The sequence below is a fragment of the Eleginops maclovinus genome, chromosome 22 (assembly GCF_036324505.1).
Source record: "Eleginops maclovinus isolate JMC-PN-2008 ecotype Puerto Natales chromosome 22, JC_Emac_rtc_rv5, whole genome shotgun sequence".
NCBI lineage: Eukaryota > Metazoa > Chordata > Actinopteri > Perciformes > Eleginopidae > Eleginops > Eleginops maclovinus.
The window spans coordinates 7,446,599-7,467,368 of NC_086370.1; the positions used below are offsets into that span (position 1 = coordinate 7,446,599).

At 40.2% G+C, this 20,770-nt stretch overlaps 1 protein-coding gene across 7 annotated transcripts; it reads right to left on the reverse strand.

Annotated features, from left to right (window-relative positions):
- Positions 1-432: 432 nt before the first annotated feature.
- Positions 433-18,022, reverse strand: ikzf1 (IKAROS family zinc finger 1 (Ikaros)). 7 transcript variants are annotated; one of them, XM_063874783.1, is made up of 8 exons: positions 17,674-18,022; positions 13,298-13,351; positions 13,017-13,130; positions 6,617-6,886; positions 5,049-5,216; positions 3,512-3,637; positions 2,852-2,983; positions 433-2,130 (listed from the first exon to the last, which is right to left on the reverse strand). In XM_063874783.1, the coding sequence occupies exons 1-8, from the start codon at positions 18,005-18,007 to the stop codon at positions 1,430-1,432; spliced, it is 1,899 nt and encodes a 632-aa protein (XP_063730853.1). In that variant the 5' UTR covers positions 18,008-18,022; the 3' UTR covers positions 433-1,429. The 7 variants fall into 7 exon arrangements, with proteins under 7 accessions (XP_063730853.1, XP_063730852.1, XP_063730856.1 ...); XM_063874782.1 differs by having other exon boundaries at positions 2,852-2,986; XM_063874786.1 differs by lacking the exon at positions 6,617-6,886 and having other exon boundaries at positions 17,674-17,983.
- Between the last annotated feature and the right edge of the window lie 2,748 nt (positions 18,023-20,770).

Genomic DNA, 20,770 nt, shown 5'->3' on the forward strand with positions numbered 1-20,770 from the left:
GGGGGTTTCGTGCATGTAAATGTTTTACAAAGGTTAAAATCCCCAAATGTTCCCCCTGCCAGAACTCCTTTGCTTACGTCTGCCACATAGTGACATCACGATGCAACACTTGCGCTTCAATTTGCTAGCGCTCCGACTTATAATACGTGATAGTCTAAGGGACGGGAAATCTTTAAGCGGTTGACCAATCACAACAGAGCCAGCCAACCAATCAGAGCAGACTGGGCTCTGGTTTCAGGCAGAGGGTGAAAAGAGGTGCTGCAGCACAGGCAGTATGAGAGAAATAAAGAGCTTTGTGAACATGAAAGCATGGAGACATGTCCCAGTGGAGACACAAAATTGAAATATGAACCTGAAAATGAATGTAATGGGGCCCCTTTAACAACAAAAAAAGTCCTTGTGCTTTGTTCTATAATAAACACTTCCCCACTCTTTGTGCATAATATAAAATATCCTTTATTGATATTTTGCAAGCATAAAGCTCCTTCAAACCTCAAATGACTCATTTACATAGTCTGAGTGAAACAATTCTTAGCCATCATATACAAAACAAAACAGGGTAACATTTTCTTCGGATAAAAGTCCAAATAAATTCCAGCAGCGGTCATGTTTTCACCTCAGTCACATTAAGTACAGTTGGAGAGAAAGAGATGCAGCTTTTCTTAACTACTCTACAGACAAACACTGATCACTGCAATAAATACAAAAACAGACAGGCGGGTAAGTGTTATATAAATAATATGTAGGTTGTTACAATACAGGGACGGTTGAGACTTTGAAATTAAATGTGGAGATATCTACAATGATTGTTTTGTATTGATTCATTTTTATACCTGTTTTAATTTAAAACACACCACTTCAGTAAACAGTTGTAAAAAAAGGAAAGACATTTTTTTTATTTTAAAATTAGGAAAAAAATGTTGCTGTCTTGTTTTTCAAAAGAAAAGACACATTTATACATTTTGTACATGTGGCCACTGAAAATACATAACTTAAAAACCTATGCAGGTGGCTCCGCTGTGTTGCCTTTTATTTGAAGAAAAACACACAAGAACTTCCTATTGAACACGGAACTGGAAAACATTTGTTTGTATATTCTTACATTTATCTGTGTTCAACAAACATGCATACTTTGTATAAAAAAACAACTTTCAAACATCAACAGTGTATTTTACATTTTATATTTCAGGTCTGCATGCACTGAAAAACTGAGACGTGACTTTAATTTAATGTACTGTCAACAAATGACTGATAATTGCATTAGGTCAGTTAAGCATAATATTCAGTTGAACCTTGGTATCATTTTTTTCAACTAACTAAATACGATTATGTGTAATTTGTTGACATAATACATTAAATAAAAGTCACGTTTCAGTTTTTTCAGTGTGTGTGTGTTTTAATATGTACACCTGTTTCTCTTTTTGTGTGTTCAGTAGTGGTGCTCCCCTCGCGTTATGTGCGAAGAGAACTCGTATCGGTCTTGACTGCGGTGGCCGCACAGGTTGCACTCGAAGGGTTCTCTGAAGCCGTGGCAGCCCATGTGGATGGTGTACATGACGTGGTCCAGGAAGAGGACGCGGCAGTGTTCGCAGCGGTGGGCCCTCACCTGCTCCCCGTCTGACGTCATCACCTTGAAGCCCTCAGAGGCCATCTCCATGCTGGCCCGGATGGCCTCGTACTGCCTCTGCTGCTCCTCCTTCACCAGCAGGCCGTTCCTCCCCCCCGAGGTGATGTGATTGGTGAGGTAGATGAGGCCCGAGGTGGCCCCCCCCGGGCGATCCTCGTTGTTGCTCTCGGTGTCCGTGGAGTCCTGGCTGTGGCTGGGCGAGCCGTCCTTCTCACTGGATGCTGATTTGGATTTGGAGAGGAGTAGCAGGTTCTCCGCCGCGCTGTCTTTGGCTGACAGGTTGTGACCGGCCCCAGCGTGACCGTCAACCCCCGTTTTGTGGAGAGGGTACAGGGATCCGAGGCCCACATCGGATGAGGAAGCCGGGGAGGTTTGCACCAGGGGCCGCAGCGACTCGGCCCCCAGGTAGCTGATGGCGCTGTTGATGGCCTGGTCGATGACGTGAGGCTGAATCAGCTCTCCTGAACTGCCATCGTAAGAGAGGTCCGACAGACGTTTGTCCCCTGAGGGCCGAGAAAGAGAAAAGGAGAGCAGTGTGAGTTTTATAATTTACTTTCACTTCATCATCTAATACTGAGGCTGCTCCTCTCTAGCGGAGTTTGAAAATGACTCACTGTTATCCTTTTTTCTAGTTTAATTCTAGCATTTCCCTAAGCCTATTTTGTGATGAAGGTCGTAATTAAGAATGCATAAACAGCAAAACAAACAAATTAAATTCACACATTTTTTCAGGCTAAACTAAAAAAAACATGTTCTTTTTCACATTACACTGCATGCAGAGTCACGGTGGCTCAGAAAAATGTAAACATTTAAATATCATTATTTACAATTACCGTGATATTTAAAACATATTATTTAAAACAATATGTGTTTTCAATGATACACATAAAAACCAAGCATCTCTTAATTAATGTGATGGCAACGGCTCGTGTCCACCTTCATACACTTTTAAATGTAATTTATTTAAAAACATTTTTTGACAAAATGCAAAAAGAAAACCAAAATAAACAGCCTTACGTTTTTATTTATTCAAATGTTCTAAAAATATCAGGATAATATTACTACTGCAAATGACTTTGGCTATTATATTGTGTAGTGAAAATCTGAGCTTAATCCAAAACTATTAACAGAAAACACATCTCTCATAGGGGCAGCAATTACACCCAGCATCCAGCATAAGCAGCGATATTGCATTTACACAAAGGAAGCAGATTCAGCCCTTACCCACAAACTTCTGTGGCATAGTGCTCTTACGCTTAGCTACATTATTCGCTAGTCTGTCTAGCACCAAGGCTCTGTCAGATCCCGTCTGGCTTAAGTCTTCCCTCTGCTCATTCTGGTTGCTTTCTTCCTTTACTACTGGAAAGCAAGACAGAGAAGCAGGTTTCAGAGTCAAAGTAATTTGAGTTTTAAAAAGCTTGAAACAGCGTCTGATAACACATGATGGTATTTTGTGGTCTGATGGTGGGTTTTTTTTCACAGAGCACAGAGCGGACTATTCTGACACATGCGTAGCACTTGGTCTATAAATATATAGCGTACATGCTCACAGATGACGTAAATATGTGTTACTAAGCTTCAATGCAAAGAGCAACAGCCCCCTTTGCATTGAATATCTGCTGAATGGACACATATAGAACTTAATGCAGACATTACTCAGTTATCTTAAGTACATCTGCAGTCATTTAAAAAAGTCTAAAAACGTCATGAACTTATATTCAGATGAAAACTACAGTTATTTTCCCTGACCTGTAGGAGCATTTAGTAACAGTCTAATGGTGCACTGCTGTTGCATGCATAGCACGTCCTGCACTAAGGGTAAAGTAGGCCATCAGATTTGGGTGAAAGTGAAGTCTGTGTGAGTGTGTCTCTGGAGGCACCAACCTGTGTAGATGCTGTGCTGCAGCCCCATGCACTGCAGGTAGTTGTGACACCTCTCCTTGTGCTCTTCGAGAGAGCTTCGCTGCTTATAGCTCCGCCCACAGTAACCACATTTATGGGGTTTTCCAACTGCAAGAAATGTAATTGTCAATTAGATTAAATACATTTTGGTGTAGTTACATAGTAGAGATTCAGCATACATTCAATCTGCTATAAAATGCCTCTGTTTGTTGCTGGAAAATACAGGAAGTGATGGATGTCACATTGCCAAATGGATTGGAATAAATAGAACAAGACCAAAAGAAAAGACCTGGCACGACCACATGATTTGATTTACATTTGATCTTTGGGAAGTCCAGAGCAAAATTTTCCCAAATAGATGATATCACATTTCTTGGTAAAGCCTATGGCAGTAGCTACTGACGTCACTGATGTCATGTCCTCTGGGTTTTCAGGGGGACATTTTGGGAAGCTACTTTGGGGAAGTTTTTGTTTTCCTACTCTTACTCACAGTGGGTATTTTATTAGCTGATTCCAGTGTAGTCTTCATTTAAGTTTAAAACAAATAAAGGATTGGGCTACTTCAAACTTAGAGGTTTATTCCTGGTCTTGTAGAGAAAAAACATTTAAAGTAAATACAAATCCACAGTTGTGAAATATTGTCTATGGAAACACTAGATATACAGTTGAATAAATAAAAATCTAGTTTTGATGTAACAAATATTATAAAAACAACAACAACAACAACCTTACAGTACAAGGTGGGGTGACTTGGCTTGGTAACATATTCATTATTACAATGAACTTGGGAAATGTAATTTATATATGGTGTATAGTCAATCCCAAAGTGCGTTTGCTACTTGAATAAATGCATTTTATTCCACTGCTGAAAGTAGTCCCCTTCATATCCACTGTCTAGTCCAGTTTGAGTAATATCTGCCCAAAACCTACCATGCCCTGCGATTTTAGAGGAAATGTTTAGGTTTTTCAAAAGATTAGATTTTTGTGACCTGTAGATACTTCCGTTTAGATGTCCTTTAGTAGGAATGAATGTGGTTGTGGCAAAGTGTCAAAAACATTGTAGGGAAGTTGAAAAGCAATGCAAGACAGACCAAGACACTGTTGGTTTTCATGGTATATATAGAGTATCAAAAAACGACTTATTGAATTTGTTAGTTTTTTTCTGATTGTAACTGCTTTACATGGATAACCCACCACTGTGATCATAACGCTTACTTTAGTTTTTTGTCACTTAATTTGTCAGTTAAGGTAGTTTTGCAGGTTATCCCTTCCCCATTCTCTTTAGTGCATGCTTTGTCAGTGCACTGTTTACACCCAAACATTTCATTAACTCATACTTCTGCAAAACATTTGCAAAAAAAGTGACACCATATCTACACCCTGTGAACTTCCCCTTTATACAAGCTCTCATTGTATGCACTGCAGAACTTTTCATGCCTTTTGTAAGATGCACTCAGTGTTCCTAGAATTACCACGAGGGCCGCAGTTTGATACGTCTGTGTAGTGTTTGCATACTTACCAGAGTGGGTGCGTAGATGTCCGCTGAGTGCGTCCCTCCTGCGACAGGCGTAGCTGCACAGGTGACACTTAAAGGGTTTCTCCCCTGAGTGAAGCTTGATGTGACGCAGCAGGTTGCCCTTCTGGGTGAAAGATGCACCACACTGGCTGCACTGGAACGGACGTTCTCCTGAGGACAAGAGCACAACAGATGCACATTACTGTAAAGAGGCAGAAAAACACACAGAAAAAAGACTCTTGTATGTTTTACTGGCACCCAATTGTGTTTTAATGAACCCTACCAGGCAGTTCATGATTGCACTATTCTTCCTAACCATTTCTATGATTGATCCCCGCACTGACAACAATAAGTCTTTCTATGTGGGTGAAAAAGCGTGTTGCTGCTGTAGGAATACGGGGTCACTGCACTACAAGCACCAGAACAAGCGGGATGATGGAGCGTCTCCGGGGCAGAGAGCAATCCACCAGCCTTCGGGATGGCTTCACAGCAGAGTGACACTGTATCTCTCCGTGCTCCCCCCTGCCCCACCGACTCCTGGCGCTCTGATCGAACAAGAGCCTTTCAGACTCAGCCTGCCAGTTCCGTAATGCACCATTGCCTAGGTCAATTTGATCTGAAAATCTCATTTTTTCCTCTTCTTCGTCTCTAAAATAAGAGCGGCACATCACAATGCAAATTCAGCCTCATTTGAATAAAGCGAAGGAAACACTTTGTGTTGAGAGCCAGTCTTCCTGATCAGCGCTTCTGGAATAAACCAATATCCAGCCCCTCTGACTGTTGTGGCATTCTGTGAGAACGTTTTAATATGCCTTTTTTTCAAAGGCCCCCCATAAAATAAGAGTCACCAGTGAAGCAGCAAAAATATATAAAAAGGGAGATTCATTAAAAATGCATTTCAGGAGCAAAGACTCACCACAGAATATTTTCTATTTAAATAGGAGGCACTTCATTATATCTTTATTGTACTTTCTTTTGCATTTACATTAGTCTAGTGTTCCTTTCTTCCATTTTGAGTTTCATTAGTTTCTGAAGCTTGACAGTTAAGTGCCTTTTTCAAAAATGTTCCCCACCACTGCTTTGGCTTCATTACAATAGAATATCAATTTGGAAATTTGAAAAACTTTTAATAGCCGGATAATTGTCACTTCAAAGAGATCCCATTTAATTGCTGCAGATATCCTGTTTCTCAACTGAGGGCATGGTTTTTTTATCGGACTGGGTTCGCCTCCGCTACTTTTATCGCACAATAATGTGATCAGTTAATGTTTCTTGTCATGTGGTAATTCAGAGTCATTTAAATGAACAATAATGAATGCTAATGGTGTGCTCAGAGTCTATTTCACGCACGATAGGAGGGTTTACATGAACACAGCCAAACGCAAGGATGCCATTACAACTACCACCTCTCCTCTCCTCTACTTTAAGCTTAATTTTCGCCATTTAAAGTCTAAATAAATGCTCTAAATATGGGCGGGAGCCACAGCAGACACCTTTCTACCCCTCATCCATCCTCTCTAACAGTGAACATGGGTGCAAAGGAAGGGCAAGAAGTATTGCAGGTGGCTTACCGGTGTGGCTCCGCTTGTGCACCATCAATACATTGGGCCCAATGCAAACTATCCCACAGATATCGCACTTGAGCTTCCCGTTGGGCAGCCGGATACCGCCGGCCGAGGAGAAGGCCTTGGCTTCGGGGCTCGGCTGAGAGCCGTTCACCTTGGCCCCAGAGGCATCGATCACGCGCAAGTCTTCCGCGCACTCCTCCTCCTCCACGCCATTCATGTCACAGGACAGCCCATTCTCCTCATCACTGCGAGCCTCAACTTTAATGTTACAGGCTGGAAAAGAGGGCAAGGGGGTGGGGGGCCACGGTTTAGAATACGAGCATGGTTCTTTCATGATGTTATATACTAAAGATGGGCAAATATCAGTGTGATATTGATACTGTGACATGAGATCAGATAGAGCTGCTTATTGTAACATTGTGATGTAGCCTTGAAGTTGCCTTGGTCTGAAAGGCTACGTAATAGGAAAGTGAAACAATTTTGTAAAACCTATTTGACTGTCCTTACTGAATGAATGAAGGTTTCTGAAAGATGTTTGGCAATGATGTCCTCTTTACCTCGCTGAGCTCTTTTTCTTTTACATTTTTTATTTAGTTTGGCATAATTGGTATTCATTCTCTGTTATTATTTTTATTATTCGTTGTCTTGCTATGGCTTTTATTTTGGCACAATTATTCTATTAACTGTCATTTTCTTTCTCTGAATAAGGCACATCATATTATGTTGATTTCTTACCGGGTAAAAAAACGTGCTCATTTTACAAAGACAATGTTGATTTACTCAAACTATGAAACTATTGTGCAGCCATGAAACCCAAATGTAATATGGCCTGGCTTTATCCTGTGTTAGGCTAGACACTATGTAATAGCACTGCAACAGCACCATAACATAACTAGGGCAAAAACAGTTTAGCAAACCTGCATTAGTGCACAATGCAACATCTTCGTGTTACCAAGGTTGCTGCAACAAAACTTCAAAAAGTCCCCCTCTTACTTCAGGCTTTATTGTGAATTCAGCCTGAGAAAAACCCTGAACATCAGATAAGATCCACCCGCTCCCACTCATACACATTGTAGACTCTGATCATTTATTTCAAAGCAGCTTGATGTAAACCATAAGGATACAAAGGTGGAAAACGTGCTCAATGTTTAAGGATGTCAGTGATGAAGAAACACAAAGATCATCTCACACCATCACACTTTGGTGAAACAAATGACAGCAAGACAAACAGGAAACAGAGACACAGGAAGCAGTGTGAAACTAGGGACTACAGCGGTGTCTATCAGAGCAACAGAGTGCGATGAGCACACACACGCATACAGAAGACAAACACGTATTTGGCCTTTTCACTATTCAGAGGGGGTTCATCTGTCTTATGCAGAGTACAGAGAACATAATTTATGCTATACTACAATATGCACTGTTGTTCCCAGAGTGACCAGAAAAGGGAACTGAACTACCGGCTCCTTCTTTTCCAACCAGAGAACTTTAGAAACTTTTCAGAGAACTGACAGATCTTGCAAGTCCCACAGCTAACAGCCTGTGGTTTGCATGTCACCGTGGCAGCCCGATTTCCCCATGCCTCTACCTCTGTTTGTACAACCGAAGAGGAAGAAGTGGAAATCATGAAATATAGGAATCTATGGAAAAGGGGAAGCTCAGAAAGAGGGCCTGTCTAACTGAAATACCAAGAATTATGGAGAAGTGACAGAAAGGGAAGCACGGGAAAGGAATTGTATAACAGTCTGTAACTGAAACACGGTTGTTGTTTGTTTTTTTGTCTCATTTTCACCGAGAGCCAACAAGGGAACATAAATCCCTGAATGTACAAAATGTTTCCCATAGAGAGCAGGAGGTGCAGCAAAATGTGAGAACTTACAGCATAGGATCATAAGATGTTTACGACCGCTTTTCTGATCAAAGTCACATAATCCAATCGTCCATCTCCACATTTTTTTTAAATTTGAAGTTGCATGACAAACGATCTGCTTATCTGTTCGACTGTTGAAATATTTAGGACAAATTCTCTGGTATTTTTTGCCAAGAAGATGAGATAAGCGAGACACCAGCCATAGCCACAAAGGAAAGGAAAGCCTTTCATAAAAATAATGTTAAAAGTCAAAACTAACGTAAGGTTATACAGAATGGTTACCAAACATACCTGTGCATCCAAAATGTGATTACTATCCAGCAAGGATAACTACACTTGTAAATCCTGCTACATCTTCACCCAAAACTCTGAAACGGTTATTGCCATGACGTTTTGAAGTTTTTTGCCAGTTTTAAACCTCAAACCCAGTCAGATAAACAGGTAAATATATATTCCTTTACCCTGCCGTTTAATTGAATCATTCTCAAATTATTTTAAGCAAATTGAATGGCTTAAACATAATTTGGGCTATCAGCTATATTTATTCATTACTCACATATATATATATATATAATGTTAACTATTTCAACTGTGCATCCATAACTTCAGGTTAAGTATTTCAACCATGTGTTTAATACTTTAAGCTAAGGATTTAAACAGTGTAACCACCCATTCATGTGACTACATTACTTTATTCTAAATATTTTAACACCTTTTCATCATTATTTCAGCTGGCTATTACAACTGCATATCATTATTTTTAGCTAACTATTTAAAAGGTGCATCATTACTTTAAGCTAACGTTTAAAACAGTGTATGACTACTTTTAACTTATTATTTAAATGGTGTGTCCTTTATATTTCTATAAAGTCTATGGGTGTGTCCATAACTTTTAGTTATTAGCTATCCATTTCAACAGTGTATCAATAATTTTAGCTAACTATTTCCACAGTGTGTCCACTACTTTAACCTTACACTTTTATAACTGAACCATCACATTTCTAACTGTTAGTTACTTGGAACTAACAGTTAGAAATGTGGTTCCATTATTTTTAGATAACTATTTTAACAACTAATCCAAATATGTAGGCTAGCTATTTCCAATATATTTTGTATCACTTTACCAAACTATCCACTACTATAAGCTACATTAAAAGTGTTTATCAATTAATTTAAGCTAGCTTTTTTAACAGTTTGGGGAAATAATTAGCACCTGTATGATGCAGTCAGAATTTTCATTTTGGGAGACTTGCATGTAGTAAACCATGGATTTCTAACTTGAACCACCAAGGTGATTCAATTAAGCAAGCACTTTAATGGTGATGTAAGGAGGGTTTTTTTAAAGCAAGGGATTTACTTTTGTTTTCTTACTGAGCTTGAAAGTAAAACTATAATTGGCTAAACATGTATTTTATGGTGAATTTCTTACTAGTGTCAAAAGGGAGTTCTTAAATGATATATAACAAATCTTTATGTGACCATTGCATATATATTCCATATCATTTATCTGCCCATGGAAATGTAGCTACTCCAGGAATAAGAAAAAAGAAACCATACATAAGGTATGATTTCACTTTCTGGAATTGTTGGAACAATGCACAAACAAGTCTTTATGTTTATCTGTGGATGTCAGTTCCTGAGACATCTAATACACCAGCTAAGCGCTCTAGGTTATCAGCCAGCTGAAGCAGACATTAGGGAACCATGAACACTGCTGCCACTCACTTCTCATGGATATGGGGAAGTTGTGACTGAATTGGGAATAGGAAGAAGGCTTTTTACTTTTTACCTTGTTTGTCACGGTCACACATCCTGATTTGTTCATTTCGGGAAGCAAGGGTAAGGCAAACAAAACAGGCTGCAATAAAATAATTATAACCTGATGCGGATCTAATGCTCAGATTCCAGATAAAGGGGTTAACATATTGCAGCAGGGAATAAACATTGACTGAGAAAACAAACTAACAAATCTTTTTAAAAGTATACTACTGTGTAAAACACAAGTTATCACTTGTTTTAGATTATCAGGCTATATTGACTTGAGAGTGGATAGCAGAAGCAACTTAGCTAGTGTGTTAGTTCTGCAGCTTGGAAAGCCTGCTGGAGGTTCCTGTTACTCACTTTTGCTGCTCTCACTGCCTGAAAATAACCCTGTGTGCAAAGTAGTGGAACCACATGTGTTAAACCACGCCAGCAACACTCTTAGCAACGCGACGTGCAGGAACACCAGAAACTGCCTGCTTTTTCCCCTCATACTTTCTTTTTCAGAAACTCGCCTCCATGTTTTCGGGAACTAAACAGCTCAGTCTCCCTCTTAGTCTCATGTCCCTGAAATAGCAAAGACTGTGTATGAATCACCAAAACTGAAATAAAGTTTATTTCAATGGGTTCTTGAGACCGAGATCTTGACCCCTTGTGATTAAATATGTCTCGAACAAAATCTCGGTTGAGACAACAGAATACACTTCAGTTCATTACAGTTATTTTTGACAATTCACACACTGATAGGCTGTGATAGGGTGTGCTATTTGGACCTATTTACCTTCCTTATGCTGGGCTGACATACGTGTGGATTGCAGCACTGTGAATGCACAACAACAGTGTCAATCCCGGGCTGTAAAGATTAATTCGCAACAGGAAGCAACCTAGGTTTTGAGGTTTGAAGCTTTCGATACTTTGAGGTCCTGTGTCCCAGATATAGTCCACTTGCTTTTTAGCCTTTTTTTCTTGACTACAGAGAACTGAGCAGCACATGATCCTGGCTGATAATTATAACTCATTTGGGCTTTATCGCAGAGGCAGTCATGCGAAGATGTAACAGATACTTGCACTTCCCTTCTTTTACGCTGTACCTTATACACACTTATGCGAAGGGTTCCTACTGTCATAGGGAATGAACATGAACTCACATAAGTGACATAAAGCCATGCATACTCGCCGCCAGCTGTGCCCTTTACTCTCTTTATGCCGCATGAAAGTCAGATGTTTAAATCGTCTGCTTTTTTTTCATTTCCCTTTCTCCACAGATTGTAATACATGTTGACTGAGATGAGATGTACACAGTCACATGAAACAAGGTGATTCAAACGACCCCTAACTCAATATTAATTATTTGTCATTGCGGCACTTGTTCAGAAGATTCCTTCCATGTGCTGAACACGGCGTCTCACAGATCAACAGTTGTAAAGTCAAATAGAGAGAAACCCTTTTTGAGAAGGCTTCTGTGTGTGTGTGTGTGTGTGTGTGTGTGTGTGTGTGTGTGTGTGTGTGTGTGTGTGTGTGTGTGTGTGTGTGTGTGTGTGTGTGTGTGTGTGTGTGTGTGTGTGTGTGTGTGTGTGTGTGTGTGTGTGTGTGTGTGTGTGTGTGTGTGTGTGTGTGTGTGTGTGTGCGTGCGTGCAGGTGTGTGACCCTTGTGGTGTAGTGATGCACTGATCGCTCTGAGCTCGGCCCTGTTCCTGAACTCTTTATCTCCATGAGTGTTGAAACTGTCTGATGGCAGGTTCTTCTTAGGAAACTCTTGCACATCCTATTTCAGTTGAACCGAGTTGCAGCTATTTCTTTTTACACATATCACAATTCTAACTTGTCTTCTTTACCTCCTATCTTTTGTGATAAGTAAATATTTATTTCTATGTTTCATTGAATGACTGTGACCATTTGAACGGTCCCTAGCATTGTGAACTTCAAGGCAATAACACTTAAAAGGTAATACCAGATTTTTTTTTAAGCTTCCTAATTCATTCTACTCTGATGTAACACAGACTAGCTTCTAATGACCAATGATGACGCCACCGTGAACGTTTCCTGTTGTTGTTTTTTTTAACCACCCATATGAGGAGACTTGAGAGAAACATAAGCCGCCAATGTGAGTCCCCATATGCTTCATCCTTATTTCCACCATGATATTCCCTGGCTTAATGTTCACAAACTGAAATCAAGGCCACATTAGCTATTCCTTAAGATTGGGCTTATTAATGACATGCCATGGATCAAAGGGATTTTCTTTTTTACCTTTTTCTGCCAATGACCTAAATGTGTCTCTTGCAGCTTACATTTAATTTTTCCAAGGGATTTGGAACGGCACATATTTCCCACTGGATGTGTACAAGACTAAGTTTAAGATGCTTTTTACATATTGATTATGCTTTTGATACAGACATAACGTTTTACTCTGATCTGGAGGCTTTGGGAATGAATACATTAGTGGGTTTGACTCCTTTAAATGGCTGCTTCATGGATACACTCAACTTAATGTACACTGAAAAAACTGAAACGCTGACTTTAATTTCAGCAAATTTCCACCAACTGTATGAAGTTAGCCGAAAGCAATAATATTAAGTTGAACTCAATATTGTTTTTTTAACTTTATATAATTGCTTTTAACTAACCTAATACAGTAATGTAAAATCTTAATCCCATTATACTTTGAATTGAAGTCAACGTTTCAGTTTCTTCAGTGCAGATTAATGTATCCTTTATTTAATTATCAGGGATGTTCTGATTGGCTGTAGGTGCATTTGGTGAGCCTCGTACCTTTGTCCCCTCTGTTGTTCTGCTGGTGTGTGGAGCCGGCTGACAGGTCCTCAGGGACGGCCATTGGTTCCTCTGCCTCCTCGGATGCTTCGTTGGTGGGGGGGCTATCCCTGCCTGGGGAGACACACATCAGCAAACACCCATCACTCACCACGCGGCCCCTTGACGTGTCTCATTCAGACGCCAAATTACCTCTGGGTTTTGTGAGCGCCTGTTTTTCGGGCCTATTGTATCTACTTTCTGATCTTTACGGCTCAATCATGCAGTAGGCGGTCTTTTACCTGGCATCTGGGCCATTTCCTGTGCCTCTTCCGTCTCCATGCGATGCAAGTACTCTAATGGGAGAGAGATGGAGATGTAGATGTGTGTTAGTTTAATCAAGTGCATGCGAGGAAACAACATTATAAGAAGCTGGAGTGGAGTAAAGGGTTCACCCCAGCGAGATCACTTTTGTCACAGCTGCAGACGCACCACTGTCCCCCACATTACATTACAAAGAATTACAGACATTTTCATTACAAGTCTGACAGAGAGGCTGAGCTTGGAGAGTGGCTTTGCTCCAGCTGATGTGGCCCGCTGGTAGCACGGGGTTGGAATGGGCTTTCAGACCACATTTGTTATTTATTGTTAATTTCCTGCCACGTAATCATCCAAAAATGCAAACTGACTGCCGCAAAATTAAGCAGAAAATTAACTGGCCCCAGGTCACGGAGACGCGGGTGTATGCCGTTCCCAGCTGATCGTCGCTCGTGTTCTCTCTAATTTACTGAGCATGCATCGCTGAGCCCGCGGCCTGGGCACAGACGCATGCAAGCAACAATCAGAAACAATGAGAGGGGAGGACAGGGAATGAGAGAAAAGGAGTGAAGAAGACAGAGGAGCAGTGAGATAGATATAGGCAGAGACGTAGATAGCAATAAGAGGCCAAGAAGTCAGAAGAGCAATAGCAACAGGAAGGCGCAGAGAAAAAAAAAGCAGGCCGAAGGACAGAGAAGTTCTCTTTATTTATGATTTCTTTTTTTTTTAATCGTTCCTCCGGCCAGGGCTGAATATCTGAGGAGTCACCAGTGTTCGTGGCCCCATTAATAATTGATGGCCCTCAAGCCTGCAGCAGATGGGCCCGACAGCCTCAGCCCCGGCTCCGCCACTTCAAGAAACCCTTGGTGGGGCCGCTGCCCAGTCCAAGCAGCCTCTCAGGGAGAAGTGAAGCTCCCGAAAATAGCGAAATAAGCCCAAGGGAGAAGGGGAACCTAGGCCTTCCTGTTTTACTGACAGATGGCTCCACACATTTGGAACAAATAGTGGGAAGCCGCTGTGTTGCAACGCGCAATATTCTGCAGAGTCAAGTCAGGAGCTCTGAAGATGCCCAGGATGCAAGGGTGAAGAGAGGAGGGCAGAGGTCACTGGTGCAGAAGAGTTGTTCAGCAGCACAAACACAGGGGTGTTGCGTGTTACTGTGCTGAGCTCTGCAGCGGCGTTCTTCAGCATCTGGAGTTTGGAGGTCGGGGGCGGACGGTATATTCTCATGTGCCCTTTTTTTCTGGGCAGATGGTGCGAGGGGAAACACGGATGTGTTCAGGGAGGGGGCAGAAATAAAAAGAGAGTTCCTACATTCAGCCACAACCCACTTGTGTAGGCATGTGGAAAGTAAGGTGCACGTAGAATATTTAGGAAGCAGCTACTCACTGATGCTATTTATATACAGACATATTTGTAAAAACGTTTCAAAACTGTTCCCAGATTGATTTTAGTTGCGATTTAAATACTGTTACTTAAAAAAGTGTTTTAACTTAACTAAACAGGCATAACTTTTTTCTCTGTTATTTTATCAAATCAAACTGAATGTATTAAAATGCAGGACTTAAGGAACTCATCAGTGTGTGCGTGTGCGTGTGTGTGTGTGTGTGTGTGTGTGTAAACTGGAGGCAGGTGGAATCTTTTAACGGGTTAAATGGAAGTCAAAGAAAAGACTTCTGACACATAGCGCGGGGGGGACTGGAAAAGTTTTGGTCTGAGTATATGTCAAGTGAGGAGAGGCAGGAAGAGGCTTGTGGGTTGACAGAATTCTCGGTCTTCCTCCTGTGTGTTTGTATGTGTTTGCGTGTGTGTGTGTGTGTGTGTGTGTGTGTGTGTGTGTTTGTATGTGTTTGCGTGTGTGTGTGTGTGTGTGTGTGTGTTCAGTTGGGGCGGAGGGGGGGTGGTTTAGAGGCGTCTGCTCAAAGTGAGGTGCAAAAGCGGCACCAGGGAGCAGGGTGGAGATGAGAAACCGTTAACAGATACTGAGGACCACACCAGTCAAAGTTTGGATACCCGGGAGGAAGCTTAGTGTATGTGTTTAAATGAGCAGGCATAACACACACTTATTTTAATGGTAAATGCATGAGGCAACGTTCAAGAAAATATAACAAAATAAAACAAGGAGGAGAAAAAAATGTAATATAAGGAAAATTAATAAACAAAAAATAATTTCTTGAGTTTATAAATGATAATTAAGTTAAGTTTAATGTTATTTAAAAAATCATGAAATTATTCAGTTTGAAATAATAATCCAATACAAGGTATAATTTATAAACTCTGTTACTTTTAATAGAAGAAACATAACATTTAAAAACCTAATTAAAGTTGCATAAAAGGCCAAGGAGGTTTATGTGTTTTTAACATGTTGCTGACAATAAGAATTTGGATTGCAATAAAACATGTTATAGCATTTAAAAAAAATAGTATGTAATATAACATTTCTATTTCAATGCTGACCTCACACGATTACATTCCCAAACAATATCATTCATAATTCTCGTGTAGTCCCTACTCAAAGTTTCCACTTTGCACGTAACAGACTTAGTGACAATCAATGAAAATATCTGAATTAATGATTTTCACTTTTTGTGGGTTTTACGAGAAGTAATGAAGCTGTGGGCGCTTTCTTATCAACTATTAGGATTAGAGATGATCCTACAGTGCCGAGCAATGTGGTGCACGATCACCTTTGTTCATATGCGCATGGAGATTCTCATCAGTAATTCATGAAATGTATGGGTGTTAGTGGGTAGATAGTGTTAGCGGATGTGTTCTGGGGAGCCTATCGAGAGGGTGAGGGGAAGGCAAAGGTGCGCTGAAGAGAAGTTTCCTTCATTTGCATCTGACACACTTCACTACTCTCCTATTCAGACAGTACAATCATTTTAATAACTGTCTGCCTGTCTCTGCCCCCCCCCCACCCCCCACCCACCACACACTCTCCTTCTCTTACTTCTGTTTCTACTGACAAGAAAGATGATGTATGTGTAGACGGATTTGCAGCTTTCAACTGAGATATGAAAAAGTCCTATTTTTGCAGGTATTGGGGTTCCCTTTCCACGTTTTAAACAGATGTAACATCTGAAATCTCTGAAAGTTTTAAGTTTTTGTAAAATATTTGAATTTAAGTGTCATTTGAGGGAATTTACACAGTATTATTAACTTCTCTTAAATGTTAAAAACTCAGAAAAATATAAATTGTACTGAAGAAGAAAATGTCAAATGCAGTATTTGCAAACATTTCAAATCAATTAAATGCATATTAAAAACAAAGAAGAAGCTCTCTTTTGATTGGGAGAAATAATTGGCAACTTATTGACTAATTGCTTTACATTACACCAGCGTCACTTTAAGGATAAAGGATTATGAAAAACAATTCTTTGATAAAAAATCATAAAACGTGTTTTTGCAGAGGCTCAGCTTAATCAGGAACTTTAGGTTTTGCAAAATGTAAAAAAATATGCAGACTGAAAATATTTCCTCCACAGAGTGAATTTTGGAGTTGTTCTGTCTGGGCGTTGATGAACTTCTTTCCTCCTCAGTGTGAAACGTTTCATCAGTCCTGCCTACATATGTGTCTTTATCTTCCCTTCACAAACAACTGAGACTGTGGTTTGAACAGGTGAATGCAAAGCCTAACGGTATGGAAACATTGAAAGATGTATCGATTATTAACTTGATGGCATACAAGCGTTAGTCTGTGCGTATTGATTTCCTGTTTAAGAGGCGCTAAAATATTTCACAGACGGTTTGGTTTTTAGCCCCAGATCAAAGTTGCGATTTATTCAAAAGTCGTTTTTTCAGATTTCTTTCCATTATAAATATATGTTTTTCGAAAATAGACCGTCTGAAGTTTACTGGGTGCGTGTATTTGTTGCAACAGGTGCTACAACAGGAGTGTCAAAAATGAAAACAGTTTAAAATTATATACAAATGTATGTATAATAAGATGGAAATGTTACAAAATCGATTCGTATTTTCATATAAACCTAAGTGATTGTGAAATAATGTATCCATATGTTCCCAAAAGAAAAACACACAGGAAAAATGAGGAACATTCCACTACTTCCTTAAAAACGGGTTATTTTGTAAGATAAAACGCGGAAAAGTAAACTTATTTTTATTTATTCCATGTTAAAGTAGTTTAATTTACTAATCCGTTACATGTCCTGAATGTATTACGCGAACGGAACGGGATTAGATGCTGCGGCGCACCTGCACCGAAACTCAAGGAGTCTTTTCCAGTCAGGTGCAAAATGTCTCCTAAAAACTCTTCAGAAGGAACAAGCTCAGTTAAGAGTGGTCGACCTATCTTTTATAGATAATTCTGGAGTTAAAGGCGCGGTGGAAGTCACTTTACCTGCTATTCCTTGAGTTTGCAGTATGAAGTTCTTCCAACTCTCCCCAGCTCCATGTGCAGAAGGTCGCAGCGTTGCGGCGGCCCCATGGAGCTGCGCCCGGAGTCCCTCCCCTCTCCACTGCACTTCCTCGTTCCAGCCCAACATGACTATGTATGTGAGCTCTGCTGGTGCATTTTGCTCGCTTTTATCCACAGGCCGAGTCTGCAGCGGGGAGTCGATCCTCCGAGCCCTTGGCACTTGCTTTGTGCCGTGCCAATAAAAGCTGACACCCAGTAGACCATTACTGGCAGCCATGCATGAGATGGGATGAGGCGCGCAAAGAGAGTGGACCATTCATTGTTTATTTATTTCATTCTCACCGAAGAAGGGGGTGGTGGTGGTTTGGGGTTGGGGGGTCCTTACTTGCATATTGGACAGCTCCCCTTCTGTCACCTGTTCTGGCACGCTGAAGCAGTCCATGAAATTAACACAAGTGTTTTCTTTCCCATTTAATGAGGTTTCTTTCTCTCTTTTAATGCTTCCCCCATTTAACCTTCAATCCTGTTATTCCCCCCCCCCACCCCCCCACCCCCCTCAGTGTCAAAGCTTCTGTCCTGCCTCATCACATCACCAGTGTCCAGAATTTGTATTATATCTGAATTGAGAAAATTGTTTCTTCTTTGTTTATTTTATTGTTTCTGTGCATCCTCAGTGTTTCAGCCATGGTCCTGTAGGAGATCATCATGCAGCATTACAGTCACTGAAATGTGGTTTTCTCCCTGGTTTTGTTTGCAGGAGTCTACAAACCATCACTCTGCCACTGGCTCTTTGAGTCCAAAACCCAGAAAACACATCTCAGTTTCAGATGTGTTCATAACCTCTGTGCCACTCATTACTTTATAGTTTTGCTGCAAAGGCATTACTATGAATTCTAAACTGCTTAACTGCAGTGGTAACAAAGTAGATCTACTCAAGTGTAATTTTAAAATGTACTTTAGTTGTACTTCCATTTTCTGCTACCTTTAAATTCCACATGTCCCATACAATTCAGGGAAAATATCAACTACATGTATTTGATAACACTTTGAAGACACTTCTTAATTATTACAAATTCAGATAATATTTATTGAAAACTCCTACTTTACTGCAACATTTAAGTGATTTTTGTAATGCTAATTCTTTAATGATTTTACATAATAACATTTTGGAAAGCAGGACTTCTACTTAAGAGGGTAAGAGTATTCATACACTGTGGTATTCCTACTTTTACTGAATTAAAATGATTGAATATTTGAGTTGCACTACATTGAACATAAATTAGCAAACCGTCACACGCTTACCATCTGCTGCACATATAACACACATATATATATAACACTTCATCTCCCTCCATCCATGCGGATATGTTGAACATACCATGTAAGGGCAGGCCTTTTTAGATCCCAAATAACTACTCTTATATTTTCTTATAATGCTAATCTAATTGCCAAGTGTCAATCTCTTGCGTAGTCGTGAAGTAAAAGCCACGGAGTGATGAAAATATAAATTGTGGATTAATATTGATAGAAATTCTAAATAAATAATGAGTCCCTCCTCTGGATTGGCTAAAATAACTCACCTCTCATTTTCAGACATGTCCTGTCATTATCATCTCATATGAATATATGGTTATGTCATTACTGATGTTCTCAAAGCTTTTTTAAAGTACAGCTTTTCCCCTCCAGAACTGACATTCACTGCTGATTAAGTTACAAGAACAAGTCATATTAAAAGTAATTGTCCTACTACCTTTTACCTTTCTGTTTTCTCTGCTTGTGACTGTTTTTCTCCAAGTATCCCACTCTCCTCAGGCCCCGAGAGCCCCCTTATCTCAGGAGAGGCTGTGTGTGCTGGATTGCTGAGTCACCTTTCGTGGGAGGCTGCCCTTATCTCCTAAGAAACACAGCATTCAGGCAGTTGGTTGCAAAAGGAGGAACTTTGGGCAGGAGCACTGTGGGCCCTGCTGTGTCTTCACGGCCATGTTGCGCATTGCAGCAACGCTCGCTGACTTCCTCAAAGCCTCACTGCCGACATCTTTTCTCTCACTCTAAGGTCTGAAGCTGCAGGTGTGGAAATAGCTAAGGGATGAGCGACTCCTGAGGCCACACACAGAGGGAATGCTGGGCTGAAATGTGACTCGGCGCTATCAGTGAACGCAGAGGTGTCCAACTGTGACCGTGTTGATCCATGCTGCAGAGATACCGTTCCTTCCCAGTGACACAGCAGCTTCTCTCACTGTACGTCTGAGAGGCAAAACAGTTTCAGGACAATGATTCAGTGAATGTTTTAGAGAAGTAACAAATGAGGTGGGATCAATACTCACCGCTGGCTGAGTTGCTGATCGTAATCCTAACGTCTGACTGCTACAAAACATGTGTAAATTGACATTTATTGCGCCTTCTTTCCTTTGTTTCCTAAAGCCACTTAGACAACTTAAACATACAGTTCTAACGTGTTATGTTTCATTTATTTTACTAACAGTTGTAATGACTTGTTTGTCTCCCTATGATGTGTTGATATTGTGCGACTAGTGTTAAATCAAACTAAATCATTTTTGTTTTCACTTATTCAACAAAGAAAACAGGCCTTTACAATAGTCAAACAAATTAAAACAAATGTCAAAGCTCAACTAAAAGAATAAAAACTAAGATTAAGACAAAAAAACTAAAGATAATATAAGTAAATGCGTCAGAACTGTCTTTTTAAGGCATCTAAGTGGATTGATGGATACAAAGGGAGCTACGACATCGTTAAAAACAGAAACGTTGAGTTTAATTAAATGTATTGTATCAACACATTTCTTATAACTGTATTAGGTTAGTTGAAAGCAATTATATTAAGTTGAACCAAATATTTTCTATTTACACTTAACATTATTGCGTTCAACTAACCTAATACAGTTATGTGACATTTTTTGACGTAATACATTTAATCAAAATCAATGTTTCTGTTTTTTCGAGACACAGAGATGGGCAACCATCTCTGTGTCTCTTTAGAGGCTGGCGCATTGGGAATTGTAGTCTTTTATACTTTCTTGAATACAGAGGTGACAAAATGTGGCCCTTTTTACAAAACAAA